We start from the raw sequence: 22,846 nt of genomic DNA, 5'->3' as shown, positions 1-22,846 counted from the left end.
TGCCTCCCATATAACCCCCCACCTTAAATTCCTCCATGTACCTGTCTAGTAGTCTCTTAAATTTCACTAGTGTATCTGCCTCCACCACTGACTCAGGCAGTGCATTCCACGCACCAACCATTCTCTGAGTAAAAAACCTTCCTCTAATATCCCCCTTGAACTTCCCACCCATTACCTTAAAGCCATGTCCTCTTGTATTGAGCAATGGTGCCCTGGGAAAGAGGCGCTGGCTGTCCACTCTACCTATTCCTCTTAATATCTTGTAAACCTCTATCATGTCTCCTCTCATCATCCTTCTCTCCAAAATGTAAAGCCCTTAAGCTCTGATCATAATGCATACTCTAAACCAGGCAGCATCCTGGTAAATCTTCTCTGTACCCTTTCCAATGCTTCCACATCCTTCCTATAGTGAGGTGACCAGAACTGGACACAATACTCCAAGTATGGCCTAACCAGAGTTTTAGAGAGCTACATTATTACCTTGTGACTCTTAAACTCTATCCCTTGACTTATGAAAGCTAACACCCCATAAGCTTTCTTAACTACCCTATCTACCTGTGAGGCAACTTTCAGGGATCTGTGGACATGTACCCCCAGATCCCTCTGCTCCTCCACACTTCCAAGTATCCTGCCATTTACTTTGTACTCTGCCTTGGAGTTAGTCCTTCCGAAGCGTACCACCTCACACTTCTCCGGGTTGAACTCCACCTGCCACTGCTCAGCCCACTTCTGCAACCTATCAATGTCTCTCTGAAATCTTTGACAATCCTCTACACTATCTACACCACCACCAACCTTTGTGTCGTCTGCAAACTTGCCAACCCACCCTTCTACCCTCACATCCAGGTCGTTAATAAAAACCACAAAAAGTAGAGGTCTCAGAACCAATCCTTGTGGGACACCAGTAGTCACAACCCTCCAATCCAAATGTACTCCCTCCACCACGACCCTCTGCTTTCTGCAGGCTTTAAATGCACCCAAAGACTTGGCTTCCACAGCTACTCATGGGAATAAATTCCACAGATTTACCACCCTCTGACTAAAGTAATTTCTCCACACCTTAGTTCTAAATGGACGTCCTTCAATCCTCAAGTCATGCACTCTTGTCCTATACTTCCCTATCATGGGTAATAACTGTGCCATATCTAATCTGTTCAGACCTTTTAACATTTGGAACATTTCTATGAGATCATCCCTCATTCTCCTGAACTCCAGGGAATACAGCCCCAAGAGCTGCCAGACATTCCTCAAACAGTAACCCTTTCATTCCTGGAATCATTCTTGTGAACCTTCTCTGAACCCTCTCCAATGTCAGTATATCCTTTCTAAAAAAAGGAGCCTAAAACTGCACACAGTACTCCAAGTGTGGTCTCACGAATGCCTTATAGAGACTTAACATCACATCCTTGCTCTTATATTCTATACCTCTAGAAATGAATGCCAACATTGCATTCACCTTCTTCACAACTGACTCAACCTGGAGGTTAAACTTTAGGGTATCCTGCACAAGGACTCCCAAGTCCCTTTACATCTCTGCATTTTGAATTCTCCTCCCATCTAAATAATAGTCTGCCCATTTATTTCTTTCACCAAAGTGCATGACCATACACTTTCAAATATTGTATTTCATTTGCCACTTCTTTGATCATTTCTCTAAACTATCTAAGTCTCTCTGCAAGCTGTCTGTTTCCTCAACACTACCCGCTCCTCCACCTATTTTTCTATCATTGGCAAATTTATCCACAAATCCATTAATCCCATAGTTCAAATCATTGACATACATTGTAAAAAGCAGAGGTCCCAACAGCAACCCCTGTGGGACTCCACTGGTAATGGGCAGCCAGCCAAATTTATTCCCACTCTGTTTTCTGCCAACCAGCCAATGCACCATCCATGCTAGTAACTTCCATGTAGTTCCATGGGTTCTTATCTTGCTAAGCAGCCTCCAGAATGGCACCTCGTCAAAGTCCTTCTGAAAATCCAAGTACACCACATCCACTGCATCTCCTTTGTCTACCCTGCTTGTAATTTCCTCAAAAAATTGCAGCAGGTTAGTCAGGCAGGATTTTCCTTTCAGGAAACCATGCTGGCTTTGGTCTATCTTGTCATGTGCCTCCAGGTACTCCATAATCTCATTCCTAACAATCGATTCCAACAACTTCCCAACCACTGATGTCAGGCTAACAGGTCTACAGTTTTCTTTCTGCTGTCTCACATCCTTCTTAAAGAGCGGAGAAACACTAGCAATTTTCCAGTCATCCAGTACAATGCCAGAATCTATCAATTCTTGAAAGAAATTTGTCTAAGTCCTGCTGCAATCACATTGCTTCCTCAGCAGAACCTACCCCTCCACCTATCTTTGTATCAATCACAAACTTTGCCACAAAGCCATTACTTCCATTATCCAAATCATTGACAAACAATGTGAGAAGTAGCGGTCCCAATATTGACCCCCTGATAAATAACACTAGTCACCAGCAGCCAACCGTAAAAGGCCCCCTTTATTCCCACTCGCTGCCTTCTGCCTGCCAGCCATTCCTCTATCCATGCCAGTTTCTTTCCTGAACACCAAAGGATTTTATCTTGTTAAACAGCCTTATGTATGGGACATTATCTAATGCCTTCTGAAAATACAAATAAGTGACATCCTCTGCCTCTCCTTTGTCTACCCTGCTTGTTACTTCCTCAAATAACTCTAACAGATTTGTCAGGCAAGACTTTCCTTTAAAAGAAACCATGCTGACTTTGACTTATTTTACCATTAGTCTCCAAGTACCACGAAACCTCATCCTTAATAATGGACTCCAACACTTTCCCAACCACTGAGATTAAGCTTACTGGCCTACAATGTCCTTTCTTTTGTCTTCCTCCCTGCTAAAAGAGTGGAGTGACATTTGCAACCTTACAGTACTCTGGGGCCATTCCAGAATCAAGTGATTATTGAAAGATCATTACCAATGTATCCATTATCTCTTCAGCAACCTCTCCCTGGACTCTGGGATGTAGTCCATCAGGTCCAGGTGACTTATCCACCTTAAGACCTTTGAGATTGCCTTGCACTTTTTCCTTTGTAATAGCAATGGCACTCAGTCCTGCTCCCCAACACCCATGGAACTCTGGCATACAGCTAGTATCTTCCACAGGGAAGATTGATGCTAAGTACACATTAAGTTCATCTGCCATTTCTTTGTCCCCAATTACTACCTCACTAGCATCATTTTCCAGAGGTCCAATACCAACTCTCACCTACCTTTTACTCTTTATATAGCTGAAAAAAAAATTGTATCTGGCTTTATATTATTGCTAGTTTGCCCTCATATTTCATCTTTTTCCTTCTTATAGCTTTTTTAGTTGCCTTTTGTTTGATTTTAAAAGCTTCCCAATCATCCAGCTTCCCACTCACTTTTGCTACCTTATTTGCCCTTTGCTTGGTTTTTATGCAGTCCTTAGCTCCCTTTGTGAGCCACAGTTGCCTACCCCTGCCATTTGAGAACTTCTTCCACTATGGGACATATCTATTCTGCGCCTTGTAAACTCTTCCCAGAAACATCAGCCATCTCTGCTCTGCCATCATCACTGCCAGTATCCCCCTCCAATCCACCTGGGTAAACTCCTTTCTCATGCCTCTGTAATTCCCTTTATTCCACTGCAATACTGATACATGTGAGGCAGTGTCAGTAACCTACAGAATGTCAGACAGTGTCTGGTAACCAGCACTCTGTTTGGCTATGTTGGTAACGGGGAGTGTCAGGTTGCATCTGGTAACCAGAACAGTGACAGGCTGCGTCTGGTAAATGGATCCATGTTAGCCTATCTTTGGTAAACAGGAGATTGTCAGGATGTGTCTGGTAACTGGGACATTGTCAGGCTGATTCCTGAAACCAGACTATCAGGCTGTGCCTGGTAACCAATACAGTGTTAGTCTGTGTCATGAAGTGTTTTGTGACCAGAACATTGTCAGTCTGTGTCTAGTACCCAGGTCAGAGTCAGTCTGCATTTGTTAACCAGGTCAGTGTCAGGGTATCTGGTAACCAGGAGAACATCACACTGTGTCTGGTAACTGGGAGAGTGAGGCAGTGTTGGTAACAGAAACAGTGTCAGTCTGAATTTGGTAGCCAGGTCAGTGTCAGGCTCTATCTGGTAACTGGGAGAATGTGAGGCAACATCAGTAACCTGCAAAGTGTCGGTCTGTATCTAACCTGCACTCTGTTAAGGCTGTATCTCATAACTGGGACTCTCTCAGGCTGCATCTGGTAACCGGAACAGTGGCAGGCTATGTCTGGTAACAAAGTTGGTTTTAGGTTTTGTCTGGTAACAGGGACCTGGTCAGGCCATGTCTGGTAACCAGGACTGTGTCAGGAGATTAAACTATAAGACCATAAGACATAGGTGCAGATTTAGGCCATTCAGGCCATCGAGTCTGCTCTGCCATTCAATTACAACTGATTCTTTTTCTCCTCCTCAGCCTCACTCTCCAGCCTTCTCCCCGAAACCTTTGAAGCCATATCCAATCAGAACCTATCAATCTCTGCCTTAAATACACCAAGCAATCTGGCCTCCACAGCTGCCTGTAGTAATAAATTCCACAAATTCACCACACCCTGGCTAAAGAAATTTCTCCACATCTCTGTTTTAAATGCACACCCCTCTATCTTGAGGCTGCGCCCTCTTGTCCTAGACTCCCCTACCATGGGAAGCATCCTTTCCACATTTACTTTGTCAAGGTCTTTCAACATTCAAAAGGTTTCAATGAGATCCCCCTTCATCCTTCTGAATTCCAGTGAGTACAGACCCAGAGCAATCAAATGTTCCTCGTACAATAACCCTTTCATTCCCAGACAGCACACCTTTTTTAAGATGAGGGTCTAAAACTGATCACAATACTCAAGGTGAGGCCTCACCAGTGCCTTATAAAACCTCAGCATCACATTCCTGCTCTTGTATTCTAGACCTCTTGAAATAAATGCTAACATTGCAACTGTCTTTCTCACCACTGTCTCAATCTGCAAATTAACCTTTACAGTGTTCTGCACAAGGACTCCCAAGTCCCTTTGCATCTCAGATTTTTGGATTTTATCCCTGTTTAAAAAATAGTCTGCACATTTATTTCTATTACCAAAGTGCATGACCATGTGTTTTCCAACATTGTATTTCATTTGTAACTTTCTTGCCCACTCTCCTACTCCAAGTCCTTCTGCATCCAATCTGTTTCTGTGTCCCTCCACCAATCTTTGTGTCATCTGCAAACTTGGCAACAAAGCCATCTATTCCATCATCTAAATCATTGGTATACAAAATAAAAAGAAGCAGTTCCAACACCGATCCCTGCAGAAAACCACTCATCATTGACAGCTAACTGGAAAGGATCCTTTTATTTCCACTCACTAAATCCTACCAATCAGCCAGTGCTCTAACCATACCAGTAATACCATGGGCTCTTAACTTGGTAAGCAGCCTCATGTGTGACATCTTGTCAAAGGTGTTCTTAAAGTATGAATATACAACATTTACTGCATCCCCTTTATCTATCCTATGTGTAATCTCCTTGAAGAATTCTGGCAGGTTCATCAGGCAAGATTTTCCCTTAACCATATAACAATTATAGCACGTATAGCCCTTCTAGTCCATGCCGAACGCTTACTCTCACCTAGTCCCACCGACCTGCACTCAGCCCATAACCCTCCATTCCTTTCCTGTCCATATACCTATCCAATTTTGGTTAAGGAAACCATGCTGACTTTGTCCTGTATTGTCCTGTGTCACCAAGTACTCCATGACCTCATCTCTAACAATTCGACACCAACATCTTCCCAACCACTGAAGTCAAGCTAACCGGTCTATAATTTCCTTACTGCTGCCTTCCTCCTTTCTTAAAGAGTGGAGTGACATTTTCAATGTTCCATTTCTCTAGCACTATGCCAGAGTCCAATAATTTTTGAAAGATCATTACTGATGCCTCCATAATCTTTACCACTACCTCTTTCAGAACCTTAGGTTGCAGTTCATCTGGTCTTGGTGTCTTGTGTACCTTTAGGTCTTTCAGCTTTTTGAGCACGCTTCTCCCTAGTAATAGCAACTGCACTCACTTCTTTTCTCTCACATCCTTCAACATCTGGCACAGTGCTAGTGTCTTCCACAGTGAAGACCGATGCAAAATATTCATTTAGTTCACCTGCCTTCTTGTTCCTTGTTATTATTTCTCCTACTTCATTTTCTAGTGGTCCTATATCCACTCTCACCCTCATCACAATAGTGATCAGGTTGATCTCCAACAGAGACGAATCAGTGTACAGAGCAGAGGTACAGAACTTAGTGAGCTGGTGCTCAGAGAGCAACCTGTCTCTTAATACAGCAAAGACTAAGGAGCTAATTATCAACTTTGGAAAGACACGGAATGATGGGTACGCTCCAGTCTACATTAACGGAGACATTGCGGAGAGAGTGTCCGGTTTCAGGTTTCTGGGAATATACATCTCAGAAGACCTTACTTGGTCCACTAACGCCATAACAATAGTTAAGAAAGCACAGCAACACTTGTTTTTCCTCAGGACGCTGAAGAAAGCTGGTCTACCTGAACCGATGCTGGTGACATTTTACCGCTGCACCATAGAGAGCATCTTAACAAACTGTGTGGTATCTCAGTAGTACAGCAGCTGATAAGAAAGCACTTCAGCGGGTCATCTCTAGAACACAGAAGATCATCGGGACACAGCTCTCAGCCTGGAGGACACCTACAGCTTACGCTGCCTAAGGAAAGCTACAGCATCTGTAAGGACAATACACATCCATGCAATCATCTGTTCGAACTTCTTCCATCTGGCAGACATTATAAGATTTTCCATGCCCGCACTTCCAGACTGAAAAATAGCTTTTTCCTCAGAGCTATAACTGCTCTGAACCAATTGATCAAAAATCATTCATAAATTGTTATATTGCTACTTTTAATACTGGTTTTATGGCTGTCATGCATCTGAGTTACACTTTTGTACTGCTGGACATTGCTTGTACTGGCTGGTTACTTGATTTTATTTATTGTTTATTTATTTGTTGTTTTATAGCATTGAGTACAAGGGTTGAAAACTCATTCATTTCATTTCCCTTTTATTTTTTACCTACTTGAAAAAGCTTTTACTATCCATTTTGATATTATTTGCTAGATTGCTTTCATATTTCATCTTTTCCCTTCTAATGATTCTTTTAGTTGCTCTCTATGTTTTTAAAAGTTTCCCAATCCTCTATCTTCCCCCTAATTTTTGCTATGTTGTATGCCCTCTCTTTTGCTTTTACATTGGCTTGGACTTCCCGGGTCAGCCACGGGTAGTAGTATTTTGCCATTTGAGTATTTCTTTGTTTTTGGAATACATCTATCCTGTATTCCCAGAAACTCACACCATTGCTGCTCTACTGTAATTCTTGCCAGCATCTCCTTCCAATTTACTTTGGCCAACTCCTTCTTATACCACTGTAATTTCCTTTACTCCACTGAATATTGCTACCTCAGACTTTACATTTTTCCTATCATTTCAAGTTGGACTCAATTATATCATGAGCACTGCTTCCTGAGGGTTCTTTTACTTTCAGCTTCCTAATCACCTCTGGTTCATTACATAACACCTAATACAGTATAACTGATCCTCTAGTCGGCTCAACAACAAACTGCTCCAAAAAGCCATTGTGTAGACATTCAACAAGCTCACTCTCTTGAGATCCGTTTCCAACTTGATTTTCCCAATTGACCTGTATGTTGAAATCTCCCATGACTATCATAACGTTGTCAGGCTGTGTCTGGTAACTAGGTCAGTGTCTTGCTGTGTCTGGTAGCCAGTTAAGTGTCATGCTTTATCTGGTACCAGGTTGGTGTCAGGCTGTGCCTGGTAACCAAGACAGTGTCAGGCTGAGTCTGGTAACTGGGTCTGTGTTAGTTTGCGTCTAGTAACCGGAAACATGTCAGGCTGTGTCTGGTTACTAGGTTAGTGTCAAGCTGCATCTGGTAACCTGGAGAGTGTCAGGCTGTGTCTGCTAACAGGGACGATGTTAGGCTGTGTCTAGTATTCAGAACCATGTCAGGCTGTATCTGGTAACCACAATGATGGCAGGTTGTGTCTGGCAACCAGGTTAGTGTTGGTCATTGCTTTGACCAATACAGGAGCATTCTGATTCATGGAAATGAATAAAGAGTCAACATTTTGCACCAAGACCCTTCTTCAGTACTGGAAAGGAAGGGGGAAGACGCCAGAATTAAAAGGTGGTGGGTGGGGAAAGGGAAAAGGGGGCTAGCTGGAAGGTGAGAGTGAAAGCAGAAAGCTGGGAAACAGAAAGGGCTGGAGAGGAAGAAAGTTGATGGGATAGGAATGTGGACCATCGGAGAGAAGGAAGGAGCAGGTCGCCGGGGAAGGTGATCGGCAGTTGAATTAAAGAGTTAGAGGAATCGATGATCACTCCATCAGGTTGGAGGCTACCCCAGACAGAATATGAGGTGTTGCTCCAGCGACCTGAGGGTGGCCTCATTGTGCCACAAGGGGAGGCCATAAATCGACGGGTTGGAATGAGAATAGGAAAAGGAAATAAAATGGTTAATGCTAACGCTAATCATCGACTTCTTGTTCCTCTCCATTTACGCTGCCTAACTTTCTGAGTTCCTCCGGCATTGCTCTGGAATTCCATCAATTGAACAGCATTTCTAATTGTCCAGACCTCAGGCATGGTGCCTGATGAGTGGGAGTCCACCCCTCCTCCCTACCATCACTATGACTGGGGTGCCACATTGTGGACGATGAACAGTGACCTTTCATGAGCATGCTCCTTCTTGTTGTTCATCTGCATATTGTTGCCAACTTCTGCAATGAACTCACAGTGCTTTCCTGTGCCTCCAGACGTGGATTATCTCTTTCTGACTGCACCGCAGCACCATGTCCCTTCCCTCCGTACATTCCCAGGGAGTATCATGGATATCCATCCACTGTTCTTTTCCTCTGCAAGCTCTTCCCTTCCCCTCAAATTTTTTATCCGGTATCCGCCCACCCATTGTTTCCCAGTATAAGCCCCCATCCCCTAGCATGCTCTCCCTGCCCCACTTCACTCCATACAGGAAGCGTCACTGCCCCTCCCACAGTCACCCCCAGCATTGCACCAACTGGGGCACGTACCTTGTCGAAGGTGGTCAGGAGCACGTGAGAGTGGCCCATGTGTTCTGTGGGTTAGAGAGGGACTGAATGAGCAGGAAGACCAAGAGCACACCCCTCTCCTCCCCTCCCCTCCCCACCGCATCCTCGAACCCACAGACACTTCCTGACCTAGAGACTCCATTCCCCACTCCTGCTCTTTCCCTGCTCCCCCACCACCATCTTTCCAAATGCTCCTAACACAAGGAGAATGCCCGTCTCCCACAGATCATCACTCCCTTCCCCATAAACTCCTGTTGCCTAAAGATTGGACGCTTTCATGGAACACCAACCCTCCACCCTAGGATATTGCTGTCCGCTGGAGGTGTGCCCTAATGTACCCCTCTCCTCATGCTGCCCTCCCTGGCTGCTGTGCCAGAAATAGCCTCTGCTCTGCTTCCTCCAGTGTCTGTACCAGACCGTGACCCACACCTTGGCTTGCGCAATGAGGGTTTGGTTGAGCCTTGAGGAGTCATCATGACTGGTCCAGGTGGCGTCTGGTCTGGGTGGAGACCAGTCCGGGTTGGCATCTGTTAGGGCAGGTGGCGTCTGGTCTGGGTGGCGACTGGTCGGGCAGAAGGTGACTGGTTTGGGTGGCATCTGGTCCAGGTGGCAACTGGTTGTGCTGATGGTGAGTGGTGAGTGGCTTGGGCGGTGTCTGGTCCAGGTGGCATCTAGTCAGGCAGATGGTGACTGGTCTGGGTGGCGTCTGTTCCGGGTGGGACTGGTCAAGGTGGCGTCTAGTCCGGGTGGCCTCTGGTCAGGCAAAAGGTGACTGGTTTGGGCAGCATCTGGTCCGGGTGTCGACTGGTCCTGGTGGCGTCTGGTCATGCAGGTGGCATCTGGTCCGGGTGGTGGCTGGTCGGACAGATGGCAACTGGTGCAGATGGTGTCTGGTCTGGGTGGTGACTGGTCTGGGCGGCGTCTGGTCTGAGTGGTGACCGGTCCGGGTGGCAACTCGTCTGGGTGGAGACCGGTCGTGCAGGTGGCGTCTGGTCCAGGTGGTGTCTGGTCTGGGTTGTGCCTGGTCGAGCAGATGGTGACTGGTCTGTGTGGTGTCTGGCCAGGGGGTCGGTGCCTGGGCCAGGTAGTGTCTGGTGCAAAGCATTAATCCCAGTCTATAGTGAGAATGCCGTGGGCAGTCCCAATCTCCATTGGTAAGAAAGGGCGGAGCTGTATGCGGAAGTGGGGGGTACGGAGCAAGTTCACTGGCTGGTTCCTGGGGTGAAGGGTTCATGTATGAAGAATGTTTCAGGAGTTTGGGACAATATTGACTTTCAAAGAACAAGAGGTGAAGTGATTGAGAAATGTTTCAGACAGACCTGAACTGGGATGTGAGCTGAAAGGATGTTTCTTCTAGCAGTGCATTCTGTAACAAAGGGTAGATGTTTAGAATGTTCAGTGGCTATGGTAATGGGCCTGCAAAGCAGGGGCAAGGTTTGGGGGAACAGCCAGAAAGTGGAGCTGAGGCTGAGGAAGAGCATTCAATTTTTTCAGAGAAATTTGGAATATTGGAATCTATAGCTATTTGGAATATTGTGCTCAGGTCTGCTCAACTACCTACAGGAAAGATATCAATAACAGTGAGAGTACAGAGAAAATTTACAAGGATGTCGCCTGGACTTGAGGACCTGAGTTACGTGGAAAAACTGAATAGGTTAGAACTTTATTCCTTGGAACATAGAAGATTGAGGGGACATTTAATAGAGGTATACAGTAGATAGGGTAAATGCATGCAGGCTTTTTCCTGATGGGATTACAACCAGAGATCATTGGTTAAGGGTGAAAGGCGAAATAGTTAAGGGGAAGATGAGGGGAATTCTTCACCCAGGTGGTGGTGAGAGCATGGAATGAGCCGCTGCAGAAGGAATGGATGAAGTGAAGGGTTGTGGAGGGCTCTGGTTTGGGAGTGGTGGAGTCTGGTCAGGCAGGTGCTGTCTGATTCTGGTGGTGTTTGGTCCAGGTGGTGTCTACTCTGGGTAGCGCCTGACATGGACTAGGTAGGTCAAGGGGCCTCTTTCTATGCTGCAGTGTTTTATGACTGAGTTGTGCAGCACAGGAATATGTTCTTTGACTATTGGTGTCTGTGCTGACCACTCTGACTGTCTGGCACTAATCCCACTTGTCTGGATTTAATTTATCCATCTCCCTCCTAGCCTTGCTCATTCCGGTACCTGACCAGATGCCTCGTAAATGTTGTTACTGCTCCTGCCTCCAGCACGTCCTCTGGCAGATCAGATACCAACTATCCCTTGAAACCTTTTGAAACCTCCCACCAACCAGCTTAAACCTATGCACTCTAGTTTCATACGATGGGTAATGAACGCAACTCTCTCAGTTTTATAAACCTCTGTAATGTCACCTCTCAGCCTCCCTCACCTCTAGGTAAAACAGACCTGCACTATCCAATCTTTCCTGACAACTTAAGCCCACCAATCCTTCAGAATCTTTTCTGGACCTTCTCTAGCTTAATCCCTGAAATGCAGTGACCAGAACTGCATACAATACTCCAAACTCAGCTGATTAAGTCCAGTGCAACTCAGTCCTGAAGCCAGGTCTCAACAGTACTGTCAACACTTCTTTTCCCTGGTCAGCCCACTGAGTTCCTCAAGCAGTTCACTATTAGCCCAGGTGTGCCAAACACCATCTTCATCACCACCACCCCCCCCCCCCCTTTACCTTTGTTATCAGTTTCAGGGAACTAGGAACCTGTCCCTGGGTCTCTGTTCTACAACACACTCCAGAGACATGTGTTTCACCATGTACAACCTGCACAAGGTTAATTTCCCAAAATGCATCACTTCCCACTTATCCAAGATCCAAGTTGAACTCAGATTGAGTTGGTGGTAAGGAAAGCAAGTACAATGTTAGCATTCATTTCGAGAGGACTTGTATGCTGAGGTTTTATAAAGTATTGATCAGATCACACTTGGAGAGTTGTGAGCAGTTAAGAAAAGATGTGCTGGCATTGGAGAAGGTCCAGAGGACGTTCACAAGAATGATCCCCAGAATGAAAGGGTTAGCATATGAGGAGTGTTTGATGGCTCTGGGACTGTACTCACTGAAGTTTAGAAAAATGAGAAAGGATCTCATTATAACCTATTGAATATTGAACATAATAATAGACTCCAACATCTTCCCAACCACTGAAGTCAGGCTAACTAGCCTATAATTTTCTTTGTTCTGCCTCCCTCCCTTTTTATAGAGTGGAGTGATATTTGCAATTTTCTGTCCTCTGGAATCATTCCAGAATATAGTGATTCTTAAAAGATCATTAATAAAGCATCCACAATCTCTTTAGCCTCCTCTTTCAGAACCCTGGGGGGTAGCCCATCTGGTCCAGGTGACTTATCTACCTTCAGACCTTTCAGTTTCCCAAGCATTTTCTCTCTAGTAATAACAACTACACTCACTCTACCCCCTGATATTTTTTGAACTTCTGGCATCCTGCTTGTGTCTTCCACAGTGAAGACTGATACAAAATACTTATTAAGTTTATCCGCTATTTCTTTGTCTCCTATTACTACATCCCCAGCATAATTTTCCAGCAGTCCTTTCCTCACTCCCAAGAAGGCAACCTGTCTTCTTCAGCCTTTTGTGGACCTGTATTGAGATTTTGAGACACCGACATTGGGCCTTCAATTACCATAGCAGACTTGCAAATATTTGCAGACCAGAATGCTCTGGGAAATGGACCTTAACATCCAAAGTTTCAATTCAACCCTTTGTTCTCGACCCTTGGCATTGACCACAGGACCTGTCGAAGCCCTGTGCACTGTGTCTCAATCTCAAAGCTTCTAATGATGGGTCCCCGAACACCAGGTTTCGAATTCTGGTTTCACTGTTTCATAGATCCAAGGTTTATCAACAGATCCTATTTCTCCTGCCCACACAGAACTCACCGACCCACAGACAGCTCAACGACCCTGGCCAGGGGCTACCAGCCTTCGTTCATGCTTGTCTGTTGGCCCATCATTTGGCTGGACATTCTGGCTTGGTCCATAGATGGCACAGGTCTGCTTCATTGTCCTTTGAATGCAGAGCAGAGACCTAAGACTCTGCCCTGTCCTCTAACTCCTCCACATCTTTGTACACACTAACCTGTCCCCTAACTCTCCATCCTGTCCCCAAAACAATCCCACAAGCCAAAAGAAATGCTAAGAAACAACTAAACTGAGCTGCTGTCTCAATGTACATCACAGTTTAGCATCATCTTGGTCACCTTGGGGTAGTGATTGAGGTGCAGGGGGTAGGGTTGGTTTTGGGGCTAGGGTTGTGATTGAGAGCTTGTTAGGGTTGGGATTGAGAGGGTGTTAGGGTTGGACAGGGACTTGGGATTTGTGGTTGTGTTAGGGTTGGGGATGAGGCAAGTTGTGTGATGGGGATTGAGGTAGAGGACTGGTGTTGGAGGTTGTGGTTGGTGTTTGGGTTGGGGGATGCAGTTCTGGAATGGGGTTGAGCATTGGGGTTTGGGGTTGGGGGTAGCAGATTGCAGGTCAGGGTTGGGAGATGTAGTTGAGTTTGGGGTTGAGGGCTGTAATTGGGGTTTTGGTTGGGATTGGATTTGGGATTGGGATTGGGATAAGGTTGGGGATGGTGTTGGGTGATGCAGTAGGGAATTGAGGATGGCGTTGAGCTTGGGTGATCTAGTTGTGACTGGGTTTTGGGCTGGGGACTGGACTTGGGGTTGGTTGTGTTGGGTGGGGATTGGGGATGGGGTTAGGTGATGTGGTTGGGGATTGAGGATGGGATTAGGGAAGGGGTTGGGTGATTTGGTTGAGGATTGAGGATGGGGTTGAGGTCGGGGGATAGAGTTGTGATTGGGGTTTGGGTTGGGGATTGGACAGGGCTGGTCTCATTGGGTGTTGGGATTAAGGATGGGATTGGAAATGGAGTTGAGTTTGGGGGATGGAAGTAATTTGGTTTGGGTTGATCATGTTAGGGGTTGGGATAGGGTTGGGTGATGCAGTTGGAGGATGGAGTTGGGAGATAGTGGTTTTGGGGTTGCGATTGGGTTGGTTTGGGTTTGGGGATTGGGATAGTGTTGGAGTTGTGGGTTGGTTATCAGGGATTGGAGTTGGGGATGGGGATTGCAGGTTGCAGAATGGGAATTGGGTTTGGGGTTGGGGTTGGGTTGCAGATTGGGGGCTGGGGTTGTAGGTTGATGTTGCAGGTTGGAAATTCAGGTTGTGGATTAGGGATTGGGGTTGTGCATTGGGGTCTGGGCTCAGGGATGGTGTTAGGAGATTGGATTAGGCTGATGACTGCAGATTAGGGTTGGAGTTAGGGATTGCATTGGCTGTTAAAGATGGGGCTGTGGTGGGGGGATTGAGATGGGGTGGGGGATTGAGATGGGGTTGGGGATTAAAAATTGAGATTTGAATTAAGATTGGGATTGGGGGTTGGGTTTGAGGATTGGGGTTACAAATTGGGGGTTCAGGTTGGGAGTTGGGGGTTGGTGTTGGATTGGGGACTTGGAGTTTTGGATTAGAGTTGGTGTTAAGGGGTTTGATTAGGGATTCGGGTTGAGGTTGCAAGTTTGGGTTGGAATTGGGGGTTGGGGTTTGAGGTTGAGAGTTTGGGATGGGGATTGAGTGTTATGGATTGGGGCTTGGAGGTTGGGGTTTGGGTTGGTGGCTGGGGTTGGGGCTTGAGATTGGGGAGTGGGGTTTGGGGTTACAGGTTGGAGTTGGGACTTGGCAATTAGGGCTGGAGCAAGGGATTAGGGACTGAGGATTGGGGATTCAGGATTTTGGATTGGGGTTGGTGCATGGAGAATTGGGGATTGAGGTTCAGATTGGGCTTTAGTGGTGGGAAAGGGGGTTGGGGAATTGGAGTTGGGTTTGTGGATTGGGGTTGGGGATGGGGATTGGGTGTTATGGATTGGGACATGAAGGTTGATTGGGATTGGGGCTTGGGACTGGGGAGTGAGTTTTGGGATTGGAGTTGCAGGTTGGTGTTGGAATTTGGCAATTGGAGCTGGGGGTAGGGGATTAGGGATTTAGGATTGGTTGTTGGGGGTTGGGATTGGGGATTTTGGATTAGAGTTGGTGTTAAGGGGTTTTGATTAAGGATTGGGATGCAGTTGGAGGTTTGGGTTGGAATTGGGAGTTGGGGATTGAGTGTGGGGTTTTGGCATTGGGATTTGGGTTTAGGGTAGAAATGGGGATTGGGGTTTGGGGTTGAGGATTCCGGATGGGGATTGGGTGTTATGGATTGGGGCTTGGGGGGTTGGGACTTTGATTGGGATTGCAGAATGAGGTTGGGATTTGGCAATTGAGGCTGGGGGTAGGGGATTCAGGATTGGGGATTGGATTTTGGGGATTGGGGATTTTGGATTGGGGTGGGTTTGGAGAATTAGAGGTTGAGGTTGAGATTGGGGTTTAGGGTTTGGGAATGGGAGTTGGGGTTATGGATTGGGGGTTAAGGGTTGGGGATGGGGACTAGTGTTATGGATTGTGGCTTGGAGGTTGGGGATTGGTGTTGCAGGTTGGGGTTGAGACTTGGCAATTGGAGCTGGGGGTAGGGGATTAGGGATTGAGGATTGGGTGTTGGGGGTTGGGATTGGGGATTTTGGATTAGGGTTGGTGTAAAGGGGTTTTGATTAGGGATTGGGGGTTTGGGTTGGTAGTGGGGTTTGGGGTTGAGGATTGGGTGTAGGGGTTTGGCATTGGAATTTGGGTTTAGGGTTGGGGTGGGGATTTGGGCTCAGGGTTGAGAGTTCGGGATAGGGATTGGGGCTTGGAGGTTGATGGTTGGGGTTGGGGCTTGGGACTGGGGAGTGAGGTTTGGGATTGCGTTGCAGTTTTGGGTTGTGGATTGACGGTTGGGGCTTGGAGCTGGCAATTGGGATTAGGGATTTTGTGTTGGAGTTGGGTTTAGGTTTGGAAATCAACACTGGGGTTGTGGATTGGGGATTGAATGTTGGACTTGAGGATTGGGGGTTGAGGACTGGGGTTTGGGATTGGTGGTTGGAATTATATATTGGGGATTAGGATTGGTGGTTGGAATTATAGATTGGGGATTGGGAATGGGGTTGGTTTTGGGTGTTGGGGGTTTGAGTTAGGGTTGCAGATTGAGGATTAGATATTAGGTATGTGGTTGGGGGTTGAGAATTGGGGATTAGGTTTGGGGTTGGGGTTTGATATTGGGGATTGTGGGTTGAGGTTGGGTTAGAGGTTAGGGTTGGAGATAGGGGATTGAGATTGAGCATGGGTTGGGGATTGGTGGTTTAGGTTGGAGATAAGTGAATAGGGATATCGATTGGGATAAGGCTGGGTGATTGGGGGTTGGAGATTGTTTGGGGGCTGGGGTTGAGGGTTGCTGTGTTTGGGGATTGGGTGTTCGGCATTGAGGACTGGTGATAGGGATTGGATGATGGCAATTTACAGTTGGGGTCGGGTTGGGGATTGGGGATATGGGATTGGGGTTGGGAAAAGAGATTGAGGCTGGTGATTGGGGATTTTGGACTGGGGTTGGGGTTTTTGGTTAAGGATTTGGGGAATTGGGGATTGGGGTTGTAGGGTGAAGCTGAGAATTAGCATTTGGGGTGGGGGTTTGGGAATTGGTGGTTGGGGTAATAGATTGGGGATTTAGGGGTTAATATTGGGCATTGGGGTTGGGATTAGGGATTGGGGATTTTGGTTTGAGAGTTGGATAGGATTGGGGTTTTGGTTAGGATTTGGGATTGGGATTTTGGTTTTGAGGATTTGGTTTGGGGTATTGCTTTTGGGTTAGAGTTGCAGATTGAGGGTTGGGGATCAGGGATTGTGGGTTGAGTTGGGTTGGAGGCTGGGGTTGGGGATTGGGTTTGGGGAATAGATTTGGGGTTTTGGGATTGGAATTAGGATTAGGGATTGGGGTTTGGGGTTGGAGACTGGAGTTGAAGATTGTGGATTGGAGTTGAAGATTGTGGATTGGATTTAAGGTTTGGGGATTGGGTTGGGGATTAGAGTTGCGGTTTGGAGTTTGGGATTGGGGATTTTGTTTGGGGTTGTATTTGTGGATTAAGTTTGGTGATGGGGATTGGGGTTGTGTTTGGTCAGGGTATTGGGTAGGGGATTGCGGCTGGGGGTTACTGTTGGGAATTTGGGTTGGGGGTTGGGGGGTTGAGGATTTGGGTTGAAATTCAGTGTTGAGGGTTTGGGTTGAAGATTGGGGATTGGGTTTGGGTTGTTCATGTTTTATTCACATGACAAAGGTGGACGATTTAGATGAAGGCATTGAGAAAAACATCAGCAAGTTTGCTGATGATACTAAGCTGGGTAGCAGTGTGACATGTGATGAGGATGTTAGGAGAATTCAGGGTGACTTGGATAGGCTGGGTGAGTGGGCAGATACTTGGCAGATGACGTTTAATGTGAGTAAGTGTGAGGTTATCCACTTTGGGAGTAAGAACAGGAAGGCAGATTATTATCTGAATGGTGTAAAGTTAGGTAAGGGAGAAATACAAAGAGACCTAGGAGTCCCTGTTCATCAGTCACTGAAGGTGAATGAGCAAGTGCAGCAGGCAGTGAAGAAGGCTAATGAAATGTTGGCCTTTATTACAAAGGGAACTGAGTACAAGAGCAAGGAAATCCTCTTGCATTTGTACAGGGCCCTGGTGAGACCACACCTGGAGTGTTGTGTACAGTTTTGGTCTCCAGGGTTAAAGAAGGACATCCTGGCTGTAGGGGAAGTGCAGCATAGATTCACAAGGTTAATTCCTGGGATGTCAGGACTGTGTTACACAGAGAGGTTAGAGAGACTGGGCTTGTACACGCTGGAATTAAGGAGATTGTGAGGGGATCTGATTGCAACATATAAGATTATTAAGGGATTGGACAAGATAGAGGCAGGAAATATGTTCCAGATGCTGGGAGAGTCCAGTACCAGAGGGCGTGGTTTGAGAATAAGGGGTAGGTCATTTAGGACAGAGTTAAGGAAAAACTTCTTCTCCCAGAGAGTTGTGGGGGTCTGGAATGCATTGCCTCGGAAGGCAGTGGAGGCCAATTCTCTGGATGCTTTCAAGAAGGAGCTAGATAGGTATCTTATGGATAGGGGAATCAAGGGATATGGGGACAAGGCAGGAACCGGGTATTGATAGTAGATGATCAGCCATGATCTCAAAATGACGGTGCAGGCTCAAAGGGCTGAAAGGTCTACTTCTGCACCTATTGTCTATTGACATAGACCCCACTCTCCTTACCTTCTCCTTCATCCACAACTGCATGGATCACCATTGGGTATACAGTGCCATCAGCATTACAAACCAGCTGGGAAGAGACAAGATGAAGGTCAAAACTTGGGGTTCAGATCTCAAAACTGATTTCTTCCCTCACTCTCCAAAAGGAGTGCCAAGCCCAACCCCCTGCCCTCCAGCTCCCAAAACTCCAAACTCACTACACTATGTGTTTGTGCCTCTGTAATCCAGATCCTCCCCCAACTCTCTGACCCTCACCCCTCACCCCTCATCTTTCTGTAATCCAGATCCTCCCCCAACTCTCTAACCCTCACCCCTCATCTTTCTGTAATCCAGACCCTCCCCCAACTCTCTGACCCTCACCCCTCATCTTTCTGTAATCCAGATCCTCCCCCAACTCTCTGACCCTCACCCCTCATCTTTCTGTAATCCAGACCCTCCCCCAACTCTCTGACCCTCACCCCTCATCTGCCTTAGTAAGACACCAAGAACTGAGCTGAGCAGGGTGGGAATAAAACAGGAAGAGGCCCTTCAGCCCATCACATACATGTTGACCATTACATACACCAATCCTCTCTGCCTGCATTTTCAAGTTCAAGTTTGTCATCTGACTGTACATATATCACACATAGCACACAAACAAAATAACATAATTAAGTTAATAAAGTATCATCAAAAACTCATGTAGCGCAACACAGGTAAACGACAAATAACAAGCAGTAAACAGCTCATTGTCCTAGTGACAAATCTTGGTGGTGGCAGGCTATTCATTAGTTTCACAGCCTGAGGGAGGAAGTTGTTACCCAGTCTGGTGATCATAGTCTTGATGCTTCTGTACCTCCTTCCTGATGATAGTGGGATAGGTGGTAGGATCCTCAACAATGCTTTGAGCCCTTCATCTGCAACATTTCTGGTAAATTTCACAAATAGGAGGGAGGGAGACCCTAATGATCCTCTTGGCAGTTTTTAATGTCTTCTGTATGGTCTTGTGGTTCGATACCTTGCAACTTCCATACCCAAGAATGATGCAGCCAGACAGGACACCTGGTATCTTAGTAGTGCTCCTGTAGAAAATTGTTAAAATGGGGACAGGGAGCCTTGCATGCCTCAATCTCCTCAAACAGCGTAGGTGCCACTGGGCCTTCTTGACGAGTGAGGTGCTCGGTGATCTAGGTTAGATCGTCCGTTATGTGCACTACAAAGAACTTCGTGCTCTTCACACTCTGCATAGCAGAGTCATTGATGTGAATTGGAGAGTGGTCGACCTGTGCCTTCCTGAAAGTCCACAGTCATTTCCTTTGTCTTGTTGACTCAGGATGTTGTTCTTGCACCAATTGATAAGCTTGTCTAACTCTTCTCTGTATGCTGACTTATCATTGTTGCTGATGAGGCCAACTGCTATTGTATCATCAGTGAACTTGATAATGCAGCTTGATCTGGATGTGGCCATACAGTTCTGAGTCAGCAGTACGAACAGCAGCGGGCTGAGCACACAACCCTGGGGGCTTTGCATGATGGAGCTTGAGATGTTGTAGCCAACTGGGGTCTTTATGTCAAGAAGTCCAAGATCCAGTTACAAAGAGAATGTTGAGTACCAACGAACATAATTTACCCACCAGCCTCTGAGGGATGATTGTGTTAACAATCAGGATCTATGAAATAGACCAGGGGTTCCCAACCTTTTACAACATAGAACACAGAATAGTACAGCACATTACAGGCCCTTCGGCCCACAATGTTGTGCCAACCCTCAAACCCTGCCTCCAATATAACCCCCCCCACCTTAAATTCCTCCATATACCTGTCTGGTAGTCTCTTAAACTTCACTAGTGTATCTGCCTTCACCACTGACTCAGGAAGTGCATTCCACGCACCAACCACTCTCTGAGTAAAAAACCTTCCTCTAATATCCTCCTTGAACTTCCCACCCCTTACCTTAAAGTCACGTCTTCTTGTACTGAGCAGTGGTGCCCTGGGGAAGAGGCTCTGGCTACCTACTCTATCTATTCTTCTTAATATCTTGTACACCTCTATCATGTCTCCTCTCATCCTCCTTCTCTCCAAACAGTAAAGCCCTAGCTCCCTTAATCTCTGATCAGAATCCATTCTAAACCAGGCAGCATCCTGGTAAATCTCCTCTGTACCCTTTCCAATGCTTCCACATCCTTCCTATAGTGAGGCGACCAGAACTGGACATAGTACTCCAAGTGTGGCCTAACCAGAGTTTTATGGAGCTGCATCATTACATCGTGTCTCTTACACTCTATCCCTCGACTTATGAAAGCTAACACCCCATAAGCTTTCTTAACTACCCTATCTACCTGTGAGGCAACTTTCAGGGATCTGTGGACATGTACCCCCAGATCCCTCTGCTCCACCTTTTTTTATGCCATAGACCCTTACCATTAACCAAAGGGTCAGTGGACCCCAGATTGGGAACCCCTGATATAGACCATGACATGGCCATGAATGGATATAACATGGTCTATATCCCTCCATTCCCTGCATGTTCTCATGTTGGTCTAAATGCCTTTTAGACATTTTATCATACCCGCTTCCACCATCTTCTCTGGCAATATGTTCTAGACTGTGACCATCCACCCTGTCTATGTTTCTCACAACTTTATAAACGACACTCAGGTCACTCCTCAGCTAATGAAGGAAAGTATCAATTGTCTTCTTCATGTCTGTGCTGCCACCCTCAGGCATTCTTTGTCCTGTCTCTCAATTTCACAATAACTGTCTACAACCCCACCCAGACAGCCCCAGCTCATACCCCTCATGATACCTCCTGCCCATCTAACTGTAGTAACTATTTGTCTTTCTACAGATTCTGCCTGACCTGCTCAGCATTTAGTGTTATTATTATAAAAGCCAAAATGCCCCCATCTCTCAGAATGAGATGAGATCTCATTACTGCCTGCAGTTGGCTGCAGGACAGAGGGTTTACCGAAATGGTCTGGGGACATCTAAGAAGGGAACCTTGTGTTTTTTTTTTGTATCCAGTGTGAGACCCAAGAGGATGGGCCGAATGGAAACACTGCACTACATGTGAAAACGTGGATACCCCCACCCACCTCCTCATCCATCCAGTCCGAAGGATCAATGGTGTGAGTCGGCAAACAGAATTGCTGGCAGACGCCACGCCTGTAATGGACAGTCTCCGACTGTAGGGAGCAGTCCTTCGAGATGTAGCTGTGCAGAAATCATTGATAATAGTGTCACAGGCGAAGGCTGTACCTCCACACCCCCCCACAACACACGTGTTGCTCTACCCCAGTAAGCCCCCACTCTCAGTAAGGTTACATCTGTCTGGTGACTCTGGATGAATAGTGATCCCAAGGGTGCCCCCTCAACTACCCAACTGCTCTCAGGATCAGGTCTCCTTGTTCCACCCCTCCACTCCCGGGACTTTCTCAACCCCAACCCATGGGAATGAATCCCCACTCCAACCTGATACCACCCACAGACTGGGTCTCTCCCCCACCACTCCTGGGATTTTCTCTCCCCACCAACCCTCCACTCAGCACCCATGATAACACGTCTCCCCCCACCCCATCCCCAGACCAGCTCACGCTTTAACCTAGCATGGTACTGGGTCTCTTCCCACATCCCAGCACACGACCAGCTCTCAACCCTCCCCACCCATGGAACTGTGTTTCTTCCATAATGGGACCAGTTCCCCACTCCCCCACTCCCTGAGACAGGTCTTCCCCCACCCCCAATTCCAGGGACCATTTCTCACCACCCTCCATTATTGAGGCTAGTACTTTACTGGGGAGATGGGCTCTCACCTGGCACAGCCATTGTGGAACTCCTCAGTGGCCTGGTAGTAGATGGTTATAGCCACTTGTGCGTCAGCATCGAAGGTGAACTCCACGTTGTAGGGAACTTTTAGTATGGAACTGTCCCCCTCTGGGCTCTGCACTTCCTCTGGGCATCTGGGGGATGTGGGGGAAAGGACATGAAGTCTTGGAGTCACAACAGCAGGTCATTCTATCTATCATGTCTCTTCCAGCACCATGGTCCTGAAAACCTGCACTCCCCTTGTTACTCCTCAGGTTGTACATTTACACCACCAGGAAGAACTGATTCTGTCATCACATCATCCCACTACACTCTTGAGTCCCACCCTCCTGATGTTAAATCCCTCAACCCCCACCACTTCACTACAAATCTAGTCCATCTCCAGTCCATCAACCCTGGAACCATTTTGGTGAACCTTTTGAATTAAACTAATTTTTAAACTTGCTTTTCAACTTGAAACTTTGCCTCAGTTTCTATCTGCAGAGATACAGCAACTGAGTGATTCCAACACGTTTGTTTTCTCTCTCTTTCGCTCATTCTCTGTATGGGATTAGCTCTGTCCCTCTCTCTCTCTCACGCACACACACATACACAGGATCCAATACTGGCTTGGCAATGGAAAACATAGGGCTGTGTGATCCATAGGTGGAGAGGATCACAGGTTGGTGATCACAGTGATCTAGATGAAATTATCACA

The 22,846-nt window shown here is 46.6% G+C and overlaps 1 protein-coding gene across 8 annotated transcripts in view; it reads right to left on the bottom strand.

Annotated features, from left to right (window-relative positions):
- Nucleotides 1-22,846, bottom strand: part of LOC132379859 (E3 ubiquitin ligase RNF157-like) — an 88,050-nt gene that overhangs the window by 51,284 nt on the left and 13,920 nt on the right. For all 8 annotated transcript variants that reach the window (XM_059948125.1, XM_059948124.1, XM_059948129.1 and 5 more), the window contains 4 exons: nucleotides 22,137-22,283; nucleotides 21,420-21,537; nucleotides 18,349-18,415; nucleotides 9,147-9,190 (listed from right to left, as the gene is read on the bottom strand). In XM_059948125.1, coding sequence (XP_059804108.1) covers nucleotides 9,147-9,190; nucleotides 18,349-18,415; nucleotides 21,420-21,537; nucleotides 22,137-22,283 — 376 coding nt within the window. The remainder of the gene's footprint in view (nucleotides 1-9,146; nucleotides 9,191-18,348; nucleotides 18,416-21,419; nucleotides 21,538-22,136; nucleotides 22,284-22,846) is intronic.

Source organism: Hypanus sabinus, chromosome 23 (genome assembly GCF_030144855.1).
Source record: "Hypanus sabinus isolate sHypSab1 chromosome 23, sHypSab1.hap1, whole genome shotgun sequence".
In the NCBI taxonomy this organism is placed as follows: Eukaryota; Metazoa; Chordata; class Chondrichthyes; order Myliobatiformes; family Dasyatidae; genus Hypanus; species Hypanus sabinus.
The sequence above is the reverse complement of the archived record's forward strand: the minus strand, read 5'-3'. Positions and strand labels throughout refer to the sequence as shown.